Here is a 26,274-nt window from a genome sequence, read left to right as displayed (position 1 = left end):
AGTATATCTTTCACATTCTTTACAAAATATAATCAAACCAGAATGTCAGCTACAACATACTAAAGCTGACTTGTAATTCATCTTAATAAATTATTACAAGGCATGGTGGGAAGATACATGGCTGAAGATGTGTGGTCAGGCTTTGTGCTAAGGTAAGTAAATGGGATGGTCCTTTCTTTGCCTAGTTTGACAGTGACTAGTTGAATTATCAGAACAAGATTATACAGAGGAAGTTGACTGATATGAGAAAAGTGATGCATCTCTCAGAGGAACATGCATCACAGCTGAAAGTCAAGATACACTCAGTGGTTGTTATGCAATCTATTGTGTTCCAGCACCCTGTGATAGACACAGGCATTTAGCACTAATCTCTCAAACCTCATGTCATGACTTCGGTTCTGGAGTCGCCAATTAATCATAACAGTTCTAAGGCTTCACGTCCTATTGAATAGATATGACCTGAGTCCTCACAAAAGCTTTATGCAGAAATTACCACCAGTGTTTAACAAGTTTGAGTGTTGAATCATAATTTACTTGGAGAAATCCCAGCCTAGACAAGTGGCACTTAAATGTCGTATTTACATGCCTGAGTGACAGGACAGAGCTTCCTCCCACTTTCCGGGGAGGGAGAGGGGAAAGGCTTGTAAGCATAAGCATATTTTATTGAATAGCTTGGGTCTGCCTTTCTGTGCAAAAGATGTTTGGGGAGAAGGAGCACTGTGCATGGTGCTTATCGTCCATGGATGTCCCCGGAGCCCCTCAACAACCCTTGTATTGTTGTGTGTTTAGTAAGTAACTTGCTCCGCGGAGCAAGGAGCTCTTTCCCCCTGCCGGTGCAGAGCAATAGGAGCGGCTGCGCAGATACGGACCTGGTTATCCTTGTGCTAACACACGCATACAGACTGTGCAGTTTTATTGCACACATACACAGGGCTTAAAGTGCCCAGAGCGAGAACAGGGCTATTGGCGGAGAGGCGAAGCGGGCTCTGCCGATTTCTGGGGAGCAAAATCGGGTTTAACCTCCGGAGCTGCTCCCCTACAAAATGCCCAGTCCTTCCTCCCCCGCACTCCTCTGGCGGTGGGGTGGCTGCAAGGTCCCTGGGGAGCAGAACGGGGTTGATGTGCCTTCTGCCGGGGGGTGGGGAAAGCTGTGCCAGGGCCACGTAGCTTTTTGCGAGCAGCGGCACATACGCGTGCTCATGCCTTTGGCAGCGGTAGGGAAACGGGACATCCACCCGCCCCAACCCGAGCAAAGAGGGGCGACTGAGCTACCTTCCACCCGACTCATCCCTCCTCTCATCCCATACTCCGGGACAGGTGGCGGGCCCGCCCCTTCCCCACCTGGGCGGGGAAGGCGCTGCCGGTTCCTCCTCCCCTCTTCTCCTTGCTCCCTCCCCATCCTCCTCCTCCTCGGCGTCCCCAGAGGGAGCCCCTGCGCTCCGCGGTCAGGAGGAGAGCGCAGCCGGGCGCGCCCCGTCCCGCAGCCGGCTCCAGCCGCTCCGCAAGCCCCTGCGCACCCGCCGCCGCCTGCAAGCAGCAGGAGCAGAGGGAGGAGGAAGAGCAGGAGCAGAAAGGCAGCCAGCAAAGCGAGCAGCCCGCAGCGGGGCACGCACGTGTGCGAGCAGCCTTTCGACGGCCGCCCTCCAGCATGCTGCGGGGAGCTGCGCGGGGCAGCGCGGCGGGGAGGAGCTGACTGCGGCCGCAGGAGAAGAGCGGAGCAGAGCGGAGGAGCAGCTCCGCGGAAACCGCCGTTTGTCCGTCCCGTCCCGCCTGCCCCCGACACACACCCCTCCGAGGAAGCCGGCGGTCCCGCAGCATGGGCGGCCGCAGCCCCCTCGCTGCCGCCGGGGCCGCTGTCCTGGTGCTGCTCCTGGGGCGCTTCACTCTCTGCTTCGCCGTGGAGGAAAAGAAAGGTAAGGGAGGGATAAGGGGTGGTGGGGGGGATGAGGGGTCCTGCTGCCGCTTCGCCGGCTGCGCCCCGGGGAACTGCGGGAGCCGAGGTGCGGGCGGCCTCCCGTGGGGAGCGGCGGAGGGAAAGTCCCAACTTCTTTCCTTAATTAAAAGAGGAGACGGCGGGGGGAATAAACCTATAGCAGCGATCACGCAGCTCCGACTTCCTGATTCTAGGCTTATTTTCTTTTGTGGGGGTGGAGGAAATAAAAGGGAATAAGTCTTGGCACATCTCCTCGGTTGTGCTTCTCTCCTTTAGTGTTTCTTCCCCGCTACCTCCTTCTCTTCTACCCAAGTGTTCCCCGGCCGGGCAGCGGGCTCAGCCCTGTCGCGGGGCTTCGGGAGCCGTGCGGAGCGGGCGGCGGGGCTGAGCCCCGAGTAAGCGCCGCTGCGGTAACTCCCGCCTGTGGCCCTGGCGGGGACACCTCCGCTTGTCGTGTAGTAAGAAAATAGATGTGTGTTTTCACCTTCTATGTATGCACCTGGGAAGGGAAAGAGGGGACGATTCCCGCGGATCCTGATTCCCTCGTTATTAAAGAGGAGCGTTTATCCCTGTCTGACCCATGCGAAGCAGCCGCCGGCGCTGTCCCCCCGGCACTGACCGCGGTGCGTGGGAACGGCCGGCTCCCGGGGTCCGGTGGGGTGGGTTCGGCACCCGCTTGGGTGTCGGGGTTTTTGCTTTGAGAAACCGGTTTAAAGGGTGAGAAAACGTTTCTGGCTGTTCAGATCCATCGCTTTTCCTCGGTGTGTGGTGTTCTGTTTTGTGAGTTTGGAGAACAGGCCCCGGCTGCCGCTGTTCCAGGCTGAGCGCAGTCCTCTTTATCTTGGACATCTGCCAGCCAGGAAAAAATGCAGATTTGGGTGGTTTGGGTTTTTTTGTTATTATTATTTTTTTTTTCTTTTTAAAGAAAAAGCGGGATAAGTGAGTTAATAGTTTTTAGAAGGGCTGATGCATGGCTTAAAGTAACTGGGTTAGTCTTTTCGTGACTGCAGACAGTAAAACCGCCCTGAAAGGGAGAAACACCCTGTCCAAAAGAACTAGTTGCACAACCTTTGAAAAGTGGAGAGATTCTCTTGTTCCAGAAATCAAGTTCATACCTGTTGTTGATGTAACATGGCCAGTTTTTCTTTCCCGGTTTTCTTTCGCCTCCCTCCTTCCCTCTCCTCACCTGTTGAAAAAGATAAGCAAGGCGACTCCATCCGTATGCTTGTGTTAAAAGCCTTCTGAGATGCAGTCTCAGGTACTCGTATCCCGTAGAATACAGAAAATGTCAGGAGAAATACCCTGTTTATAGTGTTTAATTCTGCCTCTTGTAAAGTGAGGAGGGTGCCAGCTATTTGAGGATTACTAAATAGTTAACAGCTTAGTGATAAAACCCAATAGAGATTATTCCCAGTATGTTGTGTCAGCAAGTAACTGTTCCTCTGAGGAGAGCAGGAGGCTCAGTGGCAGATGTGAAGGCAAAAGAGTTTCTTCTGGAAGCATTAATTGATTGATTGGTCTTTATTGTTTTCTACCCACACTTCAGGATAATCAAGAAAATAAGAGGTACAAAATGAAGTGGTATTTGACAATTGTGAGATACTGGTTTGAAGCAACGGGTGATAGAGCATCAGTATGTGTTGAGGACCTGCCTCCTTGGTCAAATGATAGGACCTAGCAGCAGAATTCAGAGTAATTCTGGAAGTAAAGGTGCTGTAATAAATATGTGCAACACTGTTGAGTTTTAAGACCAGATTCTGTGGGGTTCAAAAGTTCAAGTCACAGATGAAATCACACTGTTAAAACCTTCAACCTGACTTGTTCTATTACTATGAAAAGCAGGTATCACCAAAAAGCCCCTCTACCTGGGCAAAAGTTTTTGTCAGAATCAACCCATAAAGTCAGATGAACATAATGTTTGAATGGAAATTTAAATACAATTGTGTCTTTTCCCCAAATTTTAGAATGAGTTTTGTGAATATAGATGAGAAAAAACTGGTTTAGTTATAACACTGTAGGCACTAAGATACGAAAAAGCCGCTAATTATTGCATATTCCAGAGCCAAATGACAGTGCTGGAGACTGAAGTATGCTCACAGGTTAGATACCTGCCTCTCTATCTCCCTGCTCTGATGTTGACCCACATTAACCACAGTGGAACTAATCCAAGTTTCCATTAATGTACCCTGGTTGGTCTGCTCAGCGGTACCTGAGATAAATAGCTGTGACAGCCAGTGTGCCACTTGTGCAAGGGGTGTTTGACCCATGTCAGTGCTTCTTGTGCAAACTGCTTTTCATTCCTATGTATTGGGTTTATATTGCTTGTTTTGATATATAGCTGCAGCTGTTGTGGGATGGTAACGTGCTGCTCTGTACTGCTTGTTAGCTGCAAAAGTTGACTGTGATGGTCTTCTGTACCTGGTGTCTTACATTGCTCTCTGAAAAACAAAGGAAACAGTTCCTTAGGGATGTTACGTTCATTTTCAAGTGAAATGTTAAAGCTCCGTCCAGTATCCTGTGCAGTGTTTACATGTGGGCTCTGTGTGTATTGCTATGATGTACTTCTGCCCTTTACATTGTTTTGTAGTTTCTGTGCTGTGTATGATTCCATACTTACTTGCAACAGATGTATACAAGCAGACTAACCTTTGTGGGTGGTGTAGGCTTGATCTGGTTACGTGCAGGCATCCGATGCTTTTTTTCAGATGCCCTCCAGTGTTATCTGGCTGCTGCTTGGTGGGAGCAGAGATCTCGCAGGAGACCCCTGTCTCATGCTCCTGTTACAGTACTGTGATTGCTGATACGATGTTCTGTCATTCCTGTATGTATAGCCACTGATGCGAGTAGAGTTTTCTATGTGAACACAGGAGCAAATCATTGAATCACAGAATGATTTGGGTTGGAAAGGACCTGAAAGCTCATCCAGTTCCCACCTTCTGCCATGGACAGGGACACCTTCCACTAGAGCAGGTTGCTCCAAGCCCCATCCAACCTGGCCTTGAACGCTGCCAGGGATGGGGCAGTCACAGCTTCTCTGGGCAGCCTGTGCCAGCGCCTCAGCATCCTCACAGTGAACATTTTTTTCCTAATGTGTGTGTGTGTGTAGGTATGTATCATGTAAGGTCCTGTCTGTGGCCATTTTTTGTTCTTTCTCCTTGATAAATGACCAAACTTTTTTGTATTTGAAAACTAGAATCAATCTATGCTGCCTTGGCAGCAAGTGCAGATAGAGAGACAGAGATTTAGATACCAATACAATCCAATTTGGTGAGATAATCTAATTAAATAAATAGTCCTGAGTGTAAACCTGCGCTTACTCCAGTACCTCAGTGTGTGAGTGAGTAAGAAAACCCAGATCCCATCACTGAGGGCAATTTCTGACTGATAGCGAAGGGAAGGTAGAACACCAGCAGTCTACTTAATTTGGGCAATCTGCAAAATACAGAGACTCTGTACAAAATGTTACAGAAGAGAGTGGCCTCTTAGTAAAGCCTGTGTATATGGAGAACAAACTACATGCTGAAGCGACAGTAAATACAAATGTGTTATTTCTTGCATTGGGAGCATATTAAGAGATTTACAGATAAAATACAAAATCAAGATCAATGCCCCGGAGACTTTATGATCAGAGTAGTCCGTTGTAATTTATTTGTTAATTTATAGAGATATGAGATTTTCAGGGAGTGTCGTACAATGCCATTATGGTCCTCAGGGCTGACTTTTGCATTTGGGTATCCATGTATCACTGAAATCACTGGGATATGCTAGCTTTAGCAGCAAGATAGCTGACTAGCCAAACCAGTTCCTTCAGGAGGTGTCCTTATCTTCCTTGAGCATGAACTACCTTTGCTTAATAGCGCTACAGAAACAAGCCTAGTGAAAGGTTCACTTCGTTTTAGGGACAATGACAGTACCTTCATGGAATGGCTTTGTGCAGGAAGTGTTGATATTGCTACAAACTCCTGCATTAGTCCAAGTTTCGATAGCATGTGTGCATCAGAGGGTGCAGTCACCCTGCGTATGTGAGCGGAGTATGCCATAGAAGAACTAACATGCATGTTATGTTATAAGCATTGGTGTTTACAGGTATGAGAACTTGTGTTAACTCTCATGTTGGTCCTGGATCTGTATTGCAAAACTGTCTGTGTAATGCAAATGTGGTTGTACTGTCAGAGAAATGCGTTGATTTGTAGGACTGTGATTGAGGGAGCCAGCATTGGCTGTACTTTTAAAAGCATTTTCTGGCCTGTGTACATTAGGAGCACTTCCTGGGGTGACCTCGTTGGCAAACCTTTATAATTCAAACTAATCAAAATGGGAGCGAGGCCTAATTCTGTAAGAAGATGACCTGTCGGCTAGAATAACTTCTTTTGGGAATAGGTGAATTGCATTATGTATCTCCTGTTTGTGTTCCTCATTACTCAACCCCCCATTCTCCTGTGCTGCTCACCTTAAGCATTTACTAGGGAAAAACGCAGTTTAGTCAGGGCTCCTCTGGCACAGGAATCGCACTCAACCCAGGCAGGTAGGATTTTGCTAGTTTTAGCAGAAAGCCATTGGGAAAGGCAGCATTCTCACTTCTCATTTCCCAGATTTACTCTGCAGCAGTTGCAGAAGGTGTATAGCCTCCAATGAATACTCAGGCAGCAGTTATTGCTGCACTGGGGATAGTCACCTGCCTTGCTCTTGCCTCGAGGTGAGCTTGAGCAACACGTCTTGCTGTAAGTGCAGTTGAAGTTAGCGCGGAATTTGCCTTTCTGGGTCCTAAGCAGCACTTCACCCAGTGCCTGTGATGAGAGCAATGACGAGGAGCTGTGTGACACTGAGGTCTGTGGCAGAAGAGCGGGAATAATCATGGAGGAGTAGCGGATGGGCCTTCACCTCTGGGATGCACCCGTCAAATAAGGCTGATGCAATGCCACATGTCGCCAGGTCTGCATGACAGGGGTGGGATAAAAGCTGTGTTGGATGTGACTCATCCAAAGTCCTTCATTCCAGAGGACTGCTGCTGCTTGTACCTGTTGGCTCTGGAGAGCTCATGAAATGCATGAGGACACGGAGAGGCAGCACTCTGGATTTATCAGCATTGTGTAGGTGTGGGTAGAAAGTGTTCAGGTGATTTTCTTTTTGCTAGGAGTTAATAGTACACAGGGCAGGAATCCACTGCTTGTTGTTTTGTGTGGACTTTGACAGTTCTTTGGCTTGGTACAGTACGCACTGACCCTGTTAAATTAAATGCATCGATTTGACCTTCTCCTATACCCCTTCCCTTCCCTTCCAGGAACACTTTATTAGTAGGTGCAGATCTAGTATTGTTTCTGCCCAGTCGGGTTTTTGATGTGTTACTTCTTGTCTTCCAACTACAGCAAATAGAACTGTAATACTTCGTTTTTTTTTTTTTTAGGGCTGAATTCTGCTGACCTAACAGTATTGAGTAATAGTGTATTATTTTTTTTTTTCTTCAGAAATAGTTACAGAACATTTGGCATGAATATGGGCAACAGAAGCTATTCCTAAAGGAAATGTGGGGGGTGGGGTGGGGTGGAAAAGATGTACTCCTCTGTATAGAGAAGTTGTACTAAAATAAATGTCTGTTCCTTCTGAAGCAAGATTGTTCTTTACTCAGAACTATGATACAGCTTCGTAGTTTGTCTTATAGGGAGAATCTGTAGGTGTGGGTCCTGTGGTTAATAATGTTGTTGCTCACCGGGAAGAAGCGTGAGAAACCCACTTGTGAGATGGTGTGTTTGAACAGGAAAGCTTTCTGATGACCGGAGTGAAAAGATGAGGCCGTGTGGGTTGACCGTTGAGCTAAAGAGTACATGTGCTACCGCACTGCATCTTTTAAAACATTCTGGTCTTTAAAGAACAGAAGGCATTGCTAGGTGAGAGGAGCACTGGATTTATGGAGCCCGTAGAGGCCTGTGCGTTTTGGGTTTGAAGTTTTAATGCAAAGTGTGTTTTGCCTGTTGACAGATCCATGCAAGGCAGATGCAAGGTTCCTCCTCCTGCTCGGCACATCTGCGTACATGAAAGTAAACATCTACGTGTTCACATGCATGTTGTACTATTAGAGTGCATCAGATCATGGGTGGGTTTTGTTTGTTGCAGTGGTTGAAGAGGAAAAAAAACTAAACCAACAACCCTGGAACAAAAACCAGAATAACTTCCAGTCAAACTGAAATAAATAGGTCAGGGTGGTTCTAGTGAAGTGAAGGGGATAAAAAACCCCAACAACAAAACGCCAGCTAAAAAACCCCAAACCTGCTTTAAGATAATCTGGAAGATTAAATTTGAGCAGAGACTATTTCTTTTCTTTTTAAGTTGGGTACGAAGGAAAATGAAATGCTGTTTGAAATGAAAATTTGCAGGTTTATTTTGAAAATACCAGAACACCACTAGATTTTCTTATGCTTCCCTCCCACTCAGTTTTCTGGCCAAGGCGTGTTTGCTGAGTTTCGCTCAAATTAATCAACTGGCTTCAGTTCCCTTATTCCCCACTGAAAAACTTAAGGTTTTGGGGGTGGTGTAATCTGTCATTTATATGCACATAAATCGCTCTGCTCTGATTGGGGTGAATTTGAAGTAGAGAGTGCAATGCAGTCCAAAATGTAATAAAAATAAAATAAAAATAAATAAATAAAAATAATGTGATAATAATAAAAATAACCAAACCATTGTTTTTTTTAAATAAATACATTTTAAATAAAGTTTAGTATCGTTGCCTCTCTGGCTTAGGTATGTTTGGTGCCTTCACCGTATCTTGCTAACCTCTGGCTCGAGGAGGAGCTGGAGGCTTGTAGCCTCCTTGCTGGAAGAGTACAAGCAGGCTGGCTGGGGCTTTGGGCAGGCAGGGTGAAAGCTGTCGAGCAGTAGCAATGCCCCAAGGCTGGTGGTGCTTCTGTGTGGGTTAATAGCCTTCTCTGTCTAGTGATTACTGCTCTGAGGCTCCTTTACCTTGCAAAGGTGACACGTGAAGGGTGGGCAGCCCTGCTGATGTAGCCTACAGCTGCCTGGAAAAGCGGTGGGTTTGCCAGTCCACTCCATCCCAAAACAAATAATAATGATAATAGTAATTAATAAACCAAATATGCAGGACCAGCAACTGTGGTTTTGCCAGAATTGTTCTGCAGAGTAGAAGGCTCCTCCTGGGGCGTGGGGGCCATTGGGGCTGGGTGAGTGAGGTGGGATGCTTTTTGGGGAAGAAGATGTGGAAGGAAGGAGGAAAGGATATAGACCAGCTGTCTTGATGACAGGATAGTAGTATTTTAGCTCTGGCTTTCATGAGAAGAAAATTATCAGTTTGTGGGAGTGAGGTTTGTATGCATTTAGTAATCCAAGCGCGGCTGTATAATCCCTGCCTTCCCGTCGCCAGATTCAGCAGTAAATAGGAAGATGACCAGAGTGGCCCTGGAAATCAGCCGCTCTTGGCCCTGAGGCACTGCGAGCTCATGCAGCACTTTTATGTAGGGAAAAACATTATTTTACCTATCAGGAGCCGTGGGATCCCAGCCGTGGAGGCTTTGAATGGTTGCCTGATGCAACACAGCAGTCTGCTGGTGAAACTGCCTGCTAGGATTTTGGCCTCTCGCCCCATGCCCAAGCCAGTGATAAACACTGGCTGGAGTTGAAGGTAACCAACATCCTATTCCGGGGTTATATGCAGGCTTTGAAATGATGTCTCACGCAGAGCGTAGTTTCTTCTCTTTCCTGAAGACTCTTCTGTGTGTCCTTCCCTGGGGACGTGTCCCTTGATGGAGGCTGGCCATAGCATGGGATCAGGTGGCCTATGGTGGTATGCATCTGGCTCGGCTCCTTCAGAGAAGCATGCTCATTCCCTGCCTGTTTTAGGGCTTAGCGTGCCTGGCTGCTTGCTCCACTGCCCCAGGGAAGCCCCAGCACCTCTTGAAGTTAACAGCAGCATGAGACAGTAGCTGCAAATCAAGGTTGGGTGTAAGCAGATGGGAAGTCTGAATTGCTCCCTGAATTATGCTTTCTACATAGCTGCAGCACAGTAATGATGGCAGTTTACATATTTACAAGGCCTAACTTAAATCTTGTCTGGGGATATGTATTCACCCCCTGCATTAAGACTGAGAGGCGTACATGCACTTCTGAAAGTTGAATTTGCTTCACAGCTGAGGTAGTAAATGTTTCTTCTTGAAAGCTGTGTACTTATTTCTGCAACTATGGGTGCATGTGTGGTTCCCTATTGCTAAGCAGTTTTCTGATCTTGGAAATACTGATTTATTTCATTGCATTAATTAATACATTGCATTATAATTCATTAGGTCTTCTTTTCTTTTCCAATTCTGAAGTTCAGAATGCTTTTGTAGAACAGTCATGTTTTGTGGTGTTCACTTGGGAGGTAAGACTAAGGAAGGAGGCAGGGTTCAAGGAAGAAGCTTGTTTTAGCAGTTGGGTCAGTTATTTCAACAATGCCTTCAGCAAAGAAGTAAGAGGCTGTTTGCACAAATCAGTAACTAGTTCCCATGATTCAGATTGAATCACGTGGTTCAAGTCATTTGAATAAGTAAATGACTTCTAGTAAATGAGACGACCTCTGCAATTAGGATGGCATGCTGCATATTTCATGTTATTTATTATGTGGTTTTCAATAGATACGATTAAGTTGGGTTACACTTGGAATGCTAGGTAGCATTTCAACACAAGCCACTTAACCAAAGCTTACATTAAAACGAGATACACGTTTGTTTTGAATGAGTGGCACTGTGCTGTATCTTCAACATTTATGTTTTCTTATTAGTTTTCTACAAGCAGATATTTAACAGGCATAAGGAGTCACCTTGCCAAGTTCACCTTCATCTTCTTTAGCTGTAGTGGGGACTTCACAAGGAGGTGCTTCCCAAACATTTACGATTTGCTGCAGTCTTAGCTTCCCTTCATGTGTTCCTGTGCCATCAGTTCCAATGGATATGGCGTAACCAGAAATGCAGAAAACTGTTTTTTTTTTTCTCAGATGTACTCATGGCTTACATGCTGTTTCTGGTGCTCCCAAGGAAACACGCTTCATGATTCACCTGCAGCTTCCACTGTTGGGTTTGGACTTGTGACAAGACCATTATAATTCAGCGTAGAAGACAAGGAAGAAAGGGTGGTCTTGGCCTTTGTTTCTTCATGTTGTATTTTGTATTTTATCTCCATTTTAAGTTGCTGTATTATGCAATTGAAAGATCCCATGTGGTTTTGATTGTGAAAGTGGTATTAAAAAAAAAAAGTCACTTTAGTACTGTCATTACTGGTTATAACATGTTATGCCATATTATACCATCGCAACGTAATAAAGATACGGAGTTGTTGGAGCGAGTTCAGAGGAGGCCACGGAGATGCTGCGAGGGCTGGAGCAGCTCTGCTCTGGAGCCAGGCTGAGAGAGCTGGGGTGGTTCAGCCTGGAGAAGAGAAGGCTCTGGGGAGATGATATAGTAACTTCTAATAGCTAAAGGGAATCTACAAGAAATCTGGAGAGGGACTATTTCCAAAGGCAGGTAATGATAAGACAAAGGGGAATGACTTTAACCTGACAGAGGAGAGATTAAGATCAGATATTAGGAAGAAGTTCTTCCTGAGGGTGGTGAGGCTGTGGCACAGGCTGCCCAGAGAAGCTGTGGCTGCCACATCCCTGGCAGTGTTCAAGGCCAGGTTGGACAGGGCTTGGAGCAACCTGCTCTAGTGGAAGGTGTCCCTGCCCATGGCAGGGGGTTGGAGCTGGATGAGCTTTAAGGTCCCTTATAACCCTAACCAGTCTGGGATTCTGTATACAAAGCAATGTTGATTAATTTAAGGAAATACTGTGTGAGCTATCAAAGACAGTAAGTAGCTCTGCCTGGTGGTGCTCTCTGGGGATATGGAGAATAGGTGAGATTTCAGGACCTTCTGGCCAGATGATCATCTGCTCTATTCCAGAGAAAATTTTGTTACTGTGTTTCTTTCCCACTTTTTCACTTAATGAAATACAAAAGATATGTAGAGATACTAGGAATACCTATTGGATAAAAAAAGCCTTTCAAAATAATGAAGATAACAGATCTTTAGTGCCAGATAAAATTACCTTTGGCATATATAATCAGTTGCTTCTACAAGTGGAAGTTACCCACTAATTCCTCTACCTGAAGGCATTGGTGGTGAACTTTGCACAAACTATGACTATGGAAGCTTGGGAGAGTTAAAAACCGTTGGCAAGGGAAAGCTGTGATAAAAGCAGAGCAGATACGACTAATACTTGACAAGCTTGCTTCTCATGTGTTAAATCTGAAGGTACACAGATCATCTACTGGGCATGTGAAGACACGGAAACCTTCCCCCACAAAGAAATAGGTGGAGAAGTCCTCATGTTCCTCAGTGACAGCCCATCACTTGCTGGCACCACTTTGGTGGGAACTGCTGAACAGAAAGTGCCTTTAGTCAAAAACTGTTACATGTGTGGAGTGCTTTTTCTGCTCCATCTTTATTGCAGCCTATTTCTTCTGAATGGAAACTTGACATTCTCACTTGTTGAACAGGGTTTGGTTTGTTCTGCTGCTCTTCAGAATAGTTTTGCACCAAGTTCGTGCCTTTTTTTTTTCCTCCTGTTAAAAACAAACACAAAACCCTAAGGGAAAAACCAATGAAACCAGAACAAGCCAATTTTTTTGGAAACACAAGTGTTAGTTGGCAAAATCCTGACTCTGGAAGCTATTTTGTCACAGCTGGATCATAATTCAAGCTATTGGGTCTCCACAGGAACATGGGTTTAGCACCACAGAGCAGTGTGTAGGACACGGGGCCTTTGGTATTTGCTGAGAGTTGGGAAGTGGTGGAAGTGTGGCTTCTAAGGGAGAGAAGTCACTCCTTGAAAAACAAGCTGTTGGAAAACATAGTAACAGCCTCATCTCCCTTCCCTCAGGGACTGATCCAGGTCTTTCCCAAAGAGACCGGGAGTAATGTGAACAGAGGTTGAATTATGCCCAGGAAAAGTATATTACCTTCTTCAGGTTCAGTATTCTGACTGGTGTCTGATCGCTCACAGCAAGACCGTCCTTACTGTGGCACAGTGGCTGGCAGGACACTCATCACCCATACAGGAAAACAAGTATTTGGCTTTCTAATGGAAACCTTTGTAGCCGATCCTTGTGTGCTTGTACATGTTGGGGACAGAGCACAGGCTTCCATTTTGAAGTTTCACTCATGGAGCAGAGGAAAGCCAGCATCAGAATTGAGCTGGGGTCTTTGTGTAGCAGACTGAAGGAAGCGCACAAGGCTTGCAAGGTGGTACCAGCTCCACACTTTGCCTGTACTGTCATCGTGGTAGCCTGTAGGAAGATATCAATGCCATTGTCACTTCCTCAAAATTAAGGATAGAAGTTCAGTCTTGGAGAACAGGATTAGGGACAAGTGTTTCACAGCAGATCTAGAAAGGGAAACATGCAAGACACTTAATGTTGTGTGCTGAGCTTCTGCCTGTCTGGAAAAGAGGAGAAGTAATTGAGTTGCAGTAGTTTTAGTTTGGAAACTAAAAAATGTGATCCTTCTGGTTTTAATTCCTGATTTGGCCACTTGCAATGAGGATACATGTAAGAGGTAAAGTCAGAACTTCAGCATCTTCAGTTATCTGGTAGGATCTGATCATTTCTTACAACACCTCTGTTGGGATACATGCCCAGTTAATGGATCAGTTTTATATTTGTCTTTTTCTTTGGAAATTGAAAGGATTATCATTGAAATGCTGTCTCATTTCCATCTGGTCTTCAAAAAGTAATTAAGTGTTGAGCAATGGTATTGTCAGTCTGCTTCCTACCTAATAAGCTCCGCAAGGTGTTCTTGTTAATGATTTTATTATTTCAGAGCTGCTCTTGTTCTGTCTTTCCCTCCTTAATGAGGCAGATCCCCTAGGCAACATCACTTTATCGCAGTTGTCTATGGTAGAGGAACTAATCCAGCACTATGGAAGTTTGTTCATCAGTGTGTAAGATGCTTCCATCAGTATGTGTGGATAATTGTCCCTGACACTTAAAGGATGTGTCAAGCATAAAAAAGGTAGAACAGCCCATTTTTCTAAATGAGGGTCGTCTTGATTTGAACAGCAGCAGTCTGGTTTGCCTCAATGAGCATGTACAATTCAATGAATTAAAAGTAAAAGTAGCTAATTAACAACTTCTGATCCTTTTGTGTCTGGTTATTAGTTACTACGAACCAAATTAATTCCCGATTGCATAGGGCATGGAAGGTGCCAATGCCGAGCTCAGGTCAAGAATTGAATTCTTTAAAGTTCTGGAGAGAAATATTCCCTTTTTCATTGCATTGTCAGTTTTGCAGAGCTGCCTTTATGTATCATGGAATTTAACATATGTATGCTTGTATGATCAGCTGATACCTGTAGTTTGTATTTCATCATATTAAGAGAAAATCTGTATCGGTTATCTGTGCTTGAAAGGAACACAGTCTATTTCCTCCTGGTTAAGTATGGTACCAACTGGATCCTGTCTATGACCTAAACTCAAACACTATTTCAGACTCTCATCATTTCAGAAATAGCAAACATATGACTTCTGAGTAAACAGACTACTTATAATAGACAGGATTGGAAAATGGATTGTTCCAGGCCAACCACTGCACAGTTGAGAGTGATGATATCGTCCTGGTAATCACACTGTTGGGCTTAATGGCCCATAAACTTTGATAAAGGCTTCTGTAAAATTGTCAGCAATAATTCCCCCCATTGTTAGGTTGCCAGTGAACGTCTTCAGCCCCTGCAATAAATTGCTCCCATCAATTGTGTTTATGTGATATAAAGTCAGACTTTGGCTCTGAAGGTGTACTAACTCAAATACAGAAAATTAACAAATACTGTCAGCTGGAAATTAATGGGTAAGGTCCACAATTACTGTAACTGCCCAGAACTCACCTGGGTTGGGCTGGGGTGGATTTACACCTGAAGCTATAGTCCAGAGCAAGTGCCTTTTCATTACCCCTCGCAAGTGCTCGCTAGGCCAGCAGAAATGAGCAGTGTTATTGCGGGTTTTGTATGAAAACTGAGAAACAGTTGAAGTTCATTATAGTTCTGCTTTGGTGTTAGTTTTGTCTCTGTGTGTTGGATTTATTTTAGCATGACAGCTATTAGAACAAGAGCATTAAAAAGGCATAATTACTTTCACAGACATTAATATGCCATTCTAAAAATAATTTTGTCCATCACTTACAAGCTGTGTCAATGTAAGGTCCATTTCAAATTGTTTTCACAGCTACAAACTTCCTACATTTCCTTCTTCCCCCCCCATCCCTTCCACACGACTGGTTAAATAACAAATTATCAGCCACAGTGTGATGCATAATGGGCTATAATCCAAAGTGGGAAGAGAAGGAAATAAATAGTACAGGGTATTTAACAGTGCATTAAGCAGCGTAGCTGTTAGACTACACTGATAATACAGTGATGGGAGCAGGAAAATACTCTGTATGTCATTAGTTTAGTCAAGCAGTGAATTGCTCTGGCTCTGATATTGTTGGTCATATTCGACATATTTAGTGCAGATGCATTGATAATGCAAAGCATAATGAAGAGCTGAACGTGGACTTTCCACCTTTGCAGCATGGGATGCAGAGGAGGCGCTGCCTTACCTGCCTGTAGGTGGAGTTCCATTTTGATACTCTAAAGGGGAGGGGAACAGAAATGTTCCTGTTGCTAAATAGACACAGGGTCTGTCCTCCTAGAGTTATGGCTTGCCCATCTTTATTTGGTTGATTTTCTTTAGGGGGTGGCGGTAGAGGCAGAAACATATCCTCGGGGAATATATTCACCAGTCTCCACCTCTGCAGCTTCAGGAATGCTTTACTCCAGACAAATACAATTCTTAATGATCTTGACTGGTCCACTGTCTGTGATGATTTCCCTTTTCCTGTTTTATCTCCACCTTCCTGATGTATTTGGCAGGGGGTGGTGAAGTGGAATTCAAGGAGGGGGCCTCGAAGAGAGTCAGGCTCGCCAGCTTCAGAGTGTGCGACTTTGGAGAAAAGCTACGTGCAGGGGAGTTTATGGAAAAGGTAAAACTATGGAGAGTTGGAGGAGAAAGAAGAAAATCTGGAACTCTTGCTTCTCAATTACAGTAATGCTGCAGCAGGGACACGCATCTTATATTGAGGCTTGATCCAGCAAACCTTAGGCATAATATCCCTTTGAAGTCTATGGATATTTTACCTGCCAGGACTGCATGATCAGGTTTTTTTATTACTTTATTTGCCTAAGAAAACTCTTCTCATCTAGTTTAAAGGGAAAAACTGATCTAGAATACCACACTGTGTTATATTGAAGACTATGCCAAATGTAATTCTCCTAAAACAGAAGGTAAGATTATAAATTATAATCACATCACAAGGTATTGTGGTGTCAGTGTTATTACTTGAAATGAGTCTTTTGCTTTGGTATGCCTAAAAGTAAGCCTATTAAGTACATACTCTGGTAATTGTCCTTCCACTTTCTTTTCCTGAAAGATTGTTTCTAGATATACTGTTGGATGGAATTAATATGGGTGAATTCTTTAGGCTGTGTAAAGAGGTGTGGCTTCCACCTTGATTTCTGCCAGCCAAAGTGGTGGTCTGATGGTTTAGCAAAAGGGAGGTATCTCTAAACTTGCTGGAATGAGCTTGATGGAGTTGAGCAGCACTTCACTTGTACACTGGATGTGTTGGAGCAAAAACTTGGGAGTTATTACAAAGAAGCATCTGCGTGTATGTGCATACATATCTCAATTATTTACTATAGCCCTGAGACGATATGTTAATATGCAGTTCTTAGCTTATAGAGGCTTCTGGCACTCTTGCTTTGTACTTAAGGAAAAAGATGGTGTTACCACAGCAACGGCTATACCACCCAGTACTAAAGCAGTTCCTGCCTATGTAGCACTTATTAAAGTACATTAGACAGATTCTCAAAGTGCATGTAACTGAAGCGAGAGTAGGAACTTAATGCTAGCTGAATACTACAGTAAAAGGAGAGCATGATTTTGTTCTGGAATTGAGAAAAGTTCTCAATGGCAATAGCAATAGCTCTGAATTCAGCAAGCTGCTTTGGCAGATGTGTTATTTGAAGTCTGTGTGATCCTTTTGACATCAGTGGAGTTGTGTGTAGGCCTGGAGTTTGTATAGGTTCAGGAGCCTTGTTTTGCAGGGGCAAAAATTACATTGTTCAAGGCAGTGATGGTTTGGAGAGACTCAGGTGACGACACTCTACTGGGGCGTGACTGGTGATGGCAGATGCTTGGCATTTCTTGCCAATGAGCCACTGAGGATGATTGCCATGGAAGTCATGACTAACTGGAAGTATCAGAAGTTGTGATTTATGGGTGCAAATTTTGGGCAAGTTTTCATATTACATTTGTGCATCACCTGTATTTGATAGGAAGGAAACAGTGTTGAGCTGAGTGCGTATAATGATGTTTTGCTGTCTGTTAAACTTTGGAATGGTACATTATATAACAGTGTATACATGTAATTATTATAGAGGAGGCAGGAGACCTAGGAAGGTTTTAACCTAGACGGGGCTCAGTAAGACTGTACCTTATCATTGAAAACCTAGTAATGCAAAGTCAATATGCTACTTAGGAGTTTTCTATGCTAATGAATTTATGACATTTCTTTGTGTTCTTATCAACTCGTAGAGCTAGGTATCCACTTAATAAAGCTGTGTGCTTAGGAAAAGCATACTTGGGATTATGGAGAGTGATTTATTATTCTCTGTGGCACTGTATTTGCAAGATTATTATTGATTGCTGTTCTCTTGTTGACTCTTTTCCCCACAGCTGTTGTTTCTTGCATAAAGCAGAAGTACAAATGCAGTTTTCTAGTTCTTGAACATAAAACCCAGAAAAACTCTATGCACGTGTGTTGGTCCCTTTCCCTCTTGACAGTAATTTCTGGACAGCACAATTAGGTTTTTATAGTGTTTTGAAATCAATGTTTGGACAAAAACCTGCATAGGTGCTAATCCTCAGCTGTGTAAAAATGAGTCCCGTGCTTTGCAGCCTGAATCGTGGTCTCCTCTGCTGCTGTTGACCAGTGAGCTATTGCTATTTGTGAGACAGATGATGTGTGGGGCTGGATGGAGCAGGTCTTCTAGTGGTGCCTCTGCTCCTTCAGGATTAGTGTGCATTCCCTGGGGCTGCTCCTGACAATCCAGTGAAAGAAAGGCAGTGCTGGGGATCTTGTGTTCTTTCTCCCTCATGAGGATCCTTAGTTGGATAATGTAGGAGTGAGCATTGCACAAGTTTGTCTGATCTGCTATAGCTGGTTGTTCAGAGCTGAACCCAAGTGCTGGTGAAGCCAGGGTGCTGTTAGAATGCCTGTGGAATTCTGATCTTCCTCACAGATATTCTCCCTTTAAGTATCTTTATTGTCCCTGGTCCTTCAGGACAGTGGAACAGGTTTATACTCGATAAGCATCCTACAGCCTCAGTGTTCTGTTTGAACGAATTTCAAAAGCACTTTGAAGTTCACAAAGTTAAAGCAGTGACAGTGGCTGTGTCCTGGGACTGGGAACTCTGCATGGGGCATCTTGGCAGTGCTGACCAAAGGATAAGGAAAGCTGAGTGAGATGGTCCCCAAGAAGTCTCTTTAGGAACACAGTTTAGTTCAGGTACCAAATACGCCAGAAGGCTCCAGTGCATGGAAGATTTTCCATACATATTGCAATACTGTGTTAAATTGGGTAGAATATTAGTGAAGGTGTTCAGACATGTAACATGTATGATAGTTTGCCTGAAACATAACAAAAAGTAATTTTTATAGTCAAAAGTAGAATTTTTAATGCTATATTTTGTTGTTTCTCTTCAGTGTTTTGAATACAGCCATAATAAGGCAGGCAGTGATTTATCTCAGAAATGTACATACACCTTTAAAAATGCAGCCTGTCTGCCTGATACCTAATTAATCACTCACCTGAAATGATAAACTTGGTGTTATGTGAGGAAGCCTTTCCAGCACTAGCAGGGTTTTAAAAGGTGCTTAAGATGTATATTAAAAAATACTTTTGGAGACAGAGAGACAAAAGCTGAGGAGTCTGATGACTGTTTATCTGAAAGGAGTTCCCAGGGGCAGAGGAACCGGGCGCCCTGTTTGTAGGCAGGGAATGTATTTGGAGACATTGAGGGAATGGTCTATTTAAAATGCAAAATGAAAGGCACTGAGATTATGGCAGTATGTGAAGTTAAGGGCCTTGCTTAAAGGACGTGGTGGTAGCTAAGGTTGATACCTGAAGATGACGTTTTGTCTGTAACTCCCAACATATGCTCAAAGTGAAAACGAGTCACTGATGTAAGAGGAAGCTTCTTGAGTCTTAGCAAGTTATTTTGTAGGCTCCATATTTCATTGCACCAAATTTATTTATAATGCTTTGTGCTCCTTGTTTGCAGTGCGTGTGTTCCTGGTTGTGTGTGATGCAGTGTGCGAAAAAGAGAGACCAAGTTAAACACTAGAGGCTTCTGAAAGTCGTGTAAGAAAATAGTTTGATAGCATAGTTTCATTTATAAGGAGGAATAGTAAATATTTACTTGTGCTGTGGTTATCTAAAGCTAACAGTACCTTTATATGGGCAGGTATGGAAGAGGAGAGTGTAAGTTTTTTGTGTATTGAGGTTTGAAAACACGAGGCCACATTCTGCCCTCAGGTGAATCTTCTGCAGCCCTGCTGAAGTGCTGAGATACTGTACTCAGATCTGAAAGCAGACCTGGGTCTACAGCCAGGAAAAGCAGTGTTCAAAAGCAGGGATGCAAGTCTCTCAATCTGGGCTGCCTGGCACACAGGGCTTGTGGCAAAAAAGAAAGTTGTTTGTCCTGTATGAATCCAAGCCCTTGTAGAAAAGTCCTATGCAGTCCTGTTTCAATTACATTGTGTTCTTTAGGGTATTTATTTCAGGCCACTATGTAACTGCAATAAAGAATTCTGCATGTAAATCATAATCTGTTGCAGATAAAGCAGGGGATTTTGGTTTAGTGTCTCAGAACAGGAGCTGGTAAAAGTATGGCCAAGCATAAAACACAGCGAGGAGGAACTAAAATTGTCTGAATTCAAAGTTCAAGTCTTCAGCAGACTGAGTTTTGGGGAGAGCTGGGGGTTGGTTTTGGTTTTGTTTGGGTGGGTTTGACTGGCTCTGTAAGGATCAGAATAACGGATTTCCCATGATACAGTCAAAAGAGGATTATAAAATCTGGATCTGTGTATTTATTATAATTGTCTGCTGTGTTATATACATTTGATACGGTCTAAGCCCCTCCATACCCCCAGCCCCAAGTAACTGTACATAATCAAGGAATTACATGCTTTGATACAGGGCACACAGGCTAAAGGAAATTACATTTTTTTTCCTCTGGCCATTTCCTTACCCATAAAACAAAGGACGGTCAAAGCGACAGCAAGCTGGGGTCTTACAAACTGCCTGTGTGTGTGAAAACAGCCATGAAACCCAATGGTTATAGCAAGTGTGTCCGTTGTCAATTGCCTCTGGCTTTCCAAGGAGTCGGTAGGCACCAGAGGCTGCTGCTGGGTGGGAGATGCCCCTATGGGAACCCACTTCAGGGTGCTGGGGAGGAAGGGCTCTACCCGCCCCGTGGTTCCCGGCACTGCTGTCAGCCTTGCATGCCCGCTCAGATGTGTGTTTGCTCTTTGGTCCGGGCTGGGAGCCTGGGGTGGTTCAAGTCTCCTTGATAAGCTGGGAGGTTGTGTGCAGGTTAGGTGCGATTCACTGGGTTAAAGCCTGGCTAGGTGTGGGGTTGCGTAACATCTTCCTTAGGGTCCTCTTAATTTATCTATAACAAGCATTTTCTTGCAAAGGGTTTGTAAGTTGTGGAGCAGTAGAAAACAAAAAGGGTGGAGGGGGGTGAATCTGTTAAGCTTTGAAGTACATGTCTGCAAAGTGCCATTAGCAATGTCTGTGAATTTACTAGTTCGCAGCTTTGGGATATTCTGCTTTCATTAATATTGAGAATTAAGCTGCACTCTTCTCCTGCAGCATTAGCAGCAATTCTGCTGAATACAAATTAGTTTTTTGCTCCAGTCCAAATTCAACTGTGGGTAAAGGTTTAAAGAGGATATTTATGGGGCATATCCATGGAATAGTGGGTTCTGGTTTGGAAGTTTGGGAGGGTGGTATTTGGTTTTGTTGTTGTTTTCAAGTGACACTGCTTCCTGCAGCATGCCAGGATAGCAGGTGGGATATTTCTGCCTCCCTTCTCACTTGCTTTTTTCTTTCCAAGCGTTTGATCCCATAGAGGCTTAGGAGTTCACAGCTTATTTCCATCAAACCAGAATTAAATCTTTTCTTATACATTGGTGAAATCTTGGGACAATAGTAGGTTTGCAGATCTCACATGATACCTGAAGACAAAAGGGCTTTGTAAGCAAAAACTAGCCCTGCAGTATTTGAGAAGCCTCAAAAGGTGCTGAACAACTTCTACACTTAACTAATGTGCTCCAAAGACACTTGCAAGCTGGCTGGATTGAGCCCTGAAGAAGCAGGGTGGAGACTTCTCCTTGGCCGAGGAGCCCAACGCCAATCTTGGGCGTGTTGTGTTTGCTTTCTTTTCTCCTAAGCCGAGATAGGCGTATTCCTTTGCCCAAGCACTTGCCCATTGCCCTCATGAGTAGTTTTCAGGTGTCTAAGCACATGCAGGGCTGATCCACACTCCTGATGGAGCTCCATAGGAAGGAAAAGCAGTTTATAGCTGGGTGATATGGGCTTGCTCTCCCCCAGGGCAGCAGTGACAGTTAATTTGCTGCCCCGGGGTATTTGTACTGCAGCCTGTTTCTTTGGGGTGAGGAGTGGTGAAGAGCACCATATGATGGCTGCCTATAATATGATTTGATTCAGAATCAAATCGTTACGTCCTCCCTTCCCATAATTTTTATTTATTTTTAATTGCTCTTTTTTAAATTACGGCCCTTGAACAGGCAAGACAAAATCCCCTTGATCTTCACAGCATTTTGAAAGTGAATGACAGAGAAAATATTTGTTCTTCAAGCTTCATTTTGCATCTCAGTCGCAGACCCTGTTTTATTGGCAATTTAAATCCATTAGTGAGAGATACAAGTCTCCACAGATCCTGTTATGTACAACAACTTCCCATCTAAATTTGAAGCGTAATCATGCACAAACATTGACTTGACCAGTATTGGCTAGTGGCATTCCTGCTAAGTGGATAGTTAAAGGTTTAATGACCCCTTTGAAACCAAGTGCTTGCTTTTTTGTCACATATTGATGGTACTGTGAGGCCAGCAATTGAATTTATTTTTTTCTCTTAGTGATTTTTATAAACCATTTCATCTGCTGGCACAGTTTGTCCACTCTGTTTCTCACGCTGGTTAAGATTGAGCTGTTTGGACAGGGTACATGGCCATGTGCCATCAAAGCTTAGCGGGTTCATACAGCCTCCTTGGGGTTTCTTCTCAAAGTGGGTGAACGCTTGCTAACTTGATTTCCTGATCATCATGGCAAGACGGGAGGTTGCCAGTTGGATGAAAAATGTATATGATGCAAAGGAAAGTCCCTCAGGCCTGGGACCTACACATAGCATTGAATTCAAACTGAAAGAGGGTAGATTTAGATTAGATACAAGGAAGAAATTCTTCCCTGTGAGGGTGCTGAGGCACTGGCACAGGGTGCCCAGAGAAGCTGTGGCTGCCCCATCCCTGGCAGAGTTCAAGGCCAGGCTGGACGGTGCTTGGAGCAGCCTGCTCTAGTGGAAGGTGTCCCTGCCCATGGCAGGGGTTGGAGCTGGATGAGCCTTAAGGTCTCTTCCACCCCAAACCATTCTATGAATATTTTCTTCAGTGAACCCAGTCACCAAAAGGACTGCTTGTGGTGCGGTCTGAGAGGGCAGGGAGGCCCTAACAGAGTGTTGCCCCTTGACTTTTTGTAGTGGGCTTTTTGTCATAGGACTTAAGGGTAGAGAGAGCAAAAATCACTGTGTACCTGCTTTCCAAGTATCTGTGATGAATCAAGAAGTAGTGCATAGGAGTCTAAAATGCAGCTGATTGAAAGAGTAGCTAGTTTGAGGTTTAGTAATGGAACAAATCGCTGGACGCTTTGGGATGAAATACATAGGGATGTTCACTTTTTATGGCACTTAGCAGCAGTTTAACACAGGAGAGTACAGCACAGGCCAGATGCTTCGCTGTTTTTACATGAGATTGGTGCTTTAATGCTTTTTGTCTCCTGCTCCTACCACACAAACTTCATCACCCACTGGCAGTGACTGAGGCCTTGGGCTGTTGGGTGAACAATTCCAGCTAAACACCAGGAACCTGATCAAAACCAAGTGAAGCTTTCACACTTTCTGAAACTACTTGTAGTTTCTCAACCCTATTGAAATATATGTGAAACTATTTGTAGTTTCTCATCCATTATGAATTAAATTAATTTCATTTAAAAAGCAGCTGGTTAAACCGAGAACATACTGAACTTGGCATCGGTCCACTCATGCGAGTCTGGGACTCATAAAAGACTTGGACATGGGATGAAGCACCTTCAAGTGGGAGCCCCTGGCCGCTACCCAGGACAGCTGCAGGGATGCTGCAGCCTCCTCTGCCAAACACGGCTGTTGCAATACACAGCCACTCCTGAGCACAGGGGCTTCGCCCCTAGCTGCCCTCTTCCATGGAAAAACATATTCCCAAAAGACCGAAAGCAGTTCTGGGACCAGCATGGTGTGGCTGGTACATCTTTTGAGATGCAGCCCTGCAGGCAAGAGATTGAATGAACATTTAGATATGCTCATCTGCTCTTTGGGACACTTAATAGTTGCAGCAGTCAGTGTTCCCCAAAGTTGTGCATGACCGAAGGCAGATGCACTTGGGTAGACAGCAGACATCTCCTGCAAAATCCTATTTGTTCATTCCTTGTGGTGCTAAGGGAACCCATGCTTCCAGATGAAGCACACTGCTGGGCTGTGTCTTCAGGAGTTCTTTCTGCTTTTCTTGCCAAAATGTTTGCATGCCTCTCCTTCTGGAGGAGCACTAGGGAATGTGGAAGGAATCCTTAGGAAAGGCGGGAAGGGTTATTGGGGTTTTGGCAGGCCTGTAAGCAAGGAGGTTTCTGAAGTCCCAGTTCTACCTTTGGAAAGCTTGTCACATTATGTAGAAGGAGCTTTGCTTACAAAGGAATAACTTGCTGCCTTCAGTTCATGGAAACATACAGTGGGTCTATACCCTTGGGTGGTTGATTCTAGGACCAGTAAAGCTCCAGTTTCTTTAAAGTCCTAAATTAAAGGGTAACTTATTTTTCTTCTTAAGCTGTGCAATTTGGCTGTTTGCAGTATCCCAGAGAGGCAGCAAAATTACTGTTGGCTTTCCCACAGTAAATCCTTGACCTTCCCCACCATTTAAGCATTAGCAGATTCCCTGCACTCTATATATGGGGGTGGAGAAAGGAGCTGTGGAGTAACACGCACATACTGACACCCATGCACATGTTTGTTAGTAGCTTCTAGCAAGCACTTAGCTTGCAATCTCAGGACACTGTTTGGGGTTTTGCTTCCTCTTCTGCACAGTCCTGGATGTGAAACAGATACACTGCAAAATGATATTGTACAAATTATGTCTAAACTATCACTCTATACAACATGTATAAGTTCCCTGGGGCAGATATGAAACGTTTGTTGGTGTGCATCTGTGCATCCTCCCGTACTGAACCCAAAGGGTTCTTGTGGTACTTGGCTTCTTCCTTCAAGCTCTCTCTGATCCATCATCTGGCGATGGCTGCAGAAGTTGAAATCTCATCTGTGCGTGATGCTGATCACCGAGATGTAGTGTGAAATGGAGGTTTTGCCCTGTGCATTTCCATGAGTCTCGGACTTCAGCAGCTTGTGAGCTTTATGTAAGCTGATGGATGCAAAGGGAGTGCTGAGCGCTGTAGGGTAGGGAGAGGGGCAGGAGGATGGCTTCAGGGCCGCGCACATCTGTTACCTTCCTGCCATGCTCACAACAGAACAGCAGGGGCTTTTGACACTTCAGATTGTGTTCAGCTCAGTTGCTCAATCCCGGCTTTGTTTTGTACATTACTGTAGTTTCACATTTCACTGTAAGTTACTCACTTGCCGTGCCAGCAATAGGAATTTTGGAGGTAATGCTGAGCTAGCTGTGAATAGGTTAAGGAAGGATGAGCAAATCCTTGTGTTGGAGGTGATTAGCTCCGTGAGGTATGCTCCTGTTCGGATGGAGCAGATGAGCCTTGCATGGCACACTGGAGCCAAGTGTGAAAGTAACGGGTAGGAGTCGCATCCATGGCAGATCCCAAGCCGTTACCTTTGAGAATAAGCCAGACAAAAGGACGTCTGTACTCTTCTAAGGGCTGAAAGACCTTATAAATTACAGAACACATTTAAAACAGAGTAAAAATACACCGTGTATTACAAATCCAGAGAACTATTGAGAGTTACCCGGTTTTGCTAGGTTAAGGTTACATCCCGGGATGGAAAATTTGAGGCTCTCCTTAGCCTGCATGTTCTGCAATAACATTTTATCAGCAGGCAAACTCTCATTAACTATACCCCATCGGCTGCACTCAGGCTGCCAATTTTTGAGTGGAAACATTGTATTAACTTGGCTGTTCGCTGCAGGATATTACTCTTGGAAAATTACAACAAAGTGAACAATCCCCAAATCAGCATTTTTCATTTATAGCAGTCCATAATTTACAGTACAGTATGGATCTATGCCTGCCTGGAGAATTCCGTGTCTGCCGTGGCAGGGAACGGCATGCATTTCTGCATTTGCCCAAAGAAAGCATTTGTCTTCAATGTACACGGCTGTTTGGATCCACGTGGCCTCTGCATTTTGCTGCATGTTACATGTAATGGCTCATTATCAGCTGTCTAATACCAGATTGCACATCCTTTTTAGGACCACATTTTTATCTCCTTCATGTGAATGACATGTGCTTCCCAGTGCCATAATTCAAGGGCATGGTTGTGTCTCTCAACCCATCAGATCCCAGCCTGCAATAACTCATTTGAGGTGAAGACTTTGCAAGGGAAAGGAAAATATGGTCTTCAAATGCTGCATAAAAATCCATCACTGGGCTTTTTAAAGAGGAGTTTCAGAGCATTCGGATAAGATGACTAAGCAAGCCATCTCCTTGCACTCTAGAAATTTAAGACTTGTAGCATCTATAATCACTTACTTAACTGGATAAAGACGAAGTAGTGGTTTCATTTAAATTTTGGAAGCTTTGAGTATGCAATGTCCTAAATGTCTGTGAAAAGAGTAGAAAAATTTGCTATAACAGGGAAAGGAGAAGAAACCATTTTTCTTCCCTCCCCCATCCATAGTTTTCTTTGTCAATCCTCTGAGTAGTTGTTCCT

General features: G+C 44.3%; 1 protein-coding gene across 2 annotated transcripts in view; it reads left to right on the top strand.

The window, feature by feature from the left end:
* Positions 1 to 1,375: 1,375 nt before the first annotated feature.
* Positions 1,376 to 26,274, top strand: part of EGFR (epidermal growth factor receptor) — a 156,272-nt gene continuing 131,373 nt past the window's right edge. The window contains exon 1 of one of the 2 annotated variants that reach the window (XM_061374947.1): positions 1,376 to 1,913. In XM_061374947.1, coding sequence (XP_061230931.1) covers positions 1,817 to 1,913 — 97 coding nt within the window. In that variant the 5' untranslated portion in view covers positions 1,376 to 1,816. The remainder of the gene's footprint in view (positions 1,914 to 26,274) is intronic. The other variant, XM_061374946.1, reaches the window with a different exon arrangement.

This window comes from Neopsephotus bourkii, unplaced genomic scaffold (assembly GCF_033783945.1).
Source record: "Neopsephotus bourkii isolate Nb327-2 ecotype Australia unplaced genomic scaffold, CSIRO-AGI_Nbou_v1 NB_1655, whole genome shotgun sequence".
In the NCBI taxonomy this organism is placed as follows: Eukaryota; Metazoa; Chordata; class Aves; order Psittaciformes; family Psittacidae; genus Neopsephotus; species Neopsephotus bourkii.
Note: the sequence above shows the minus strand (reverse complement) of the source record. Positions and strands in the feature narration are given on the sequence as shown.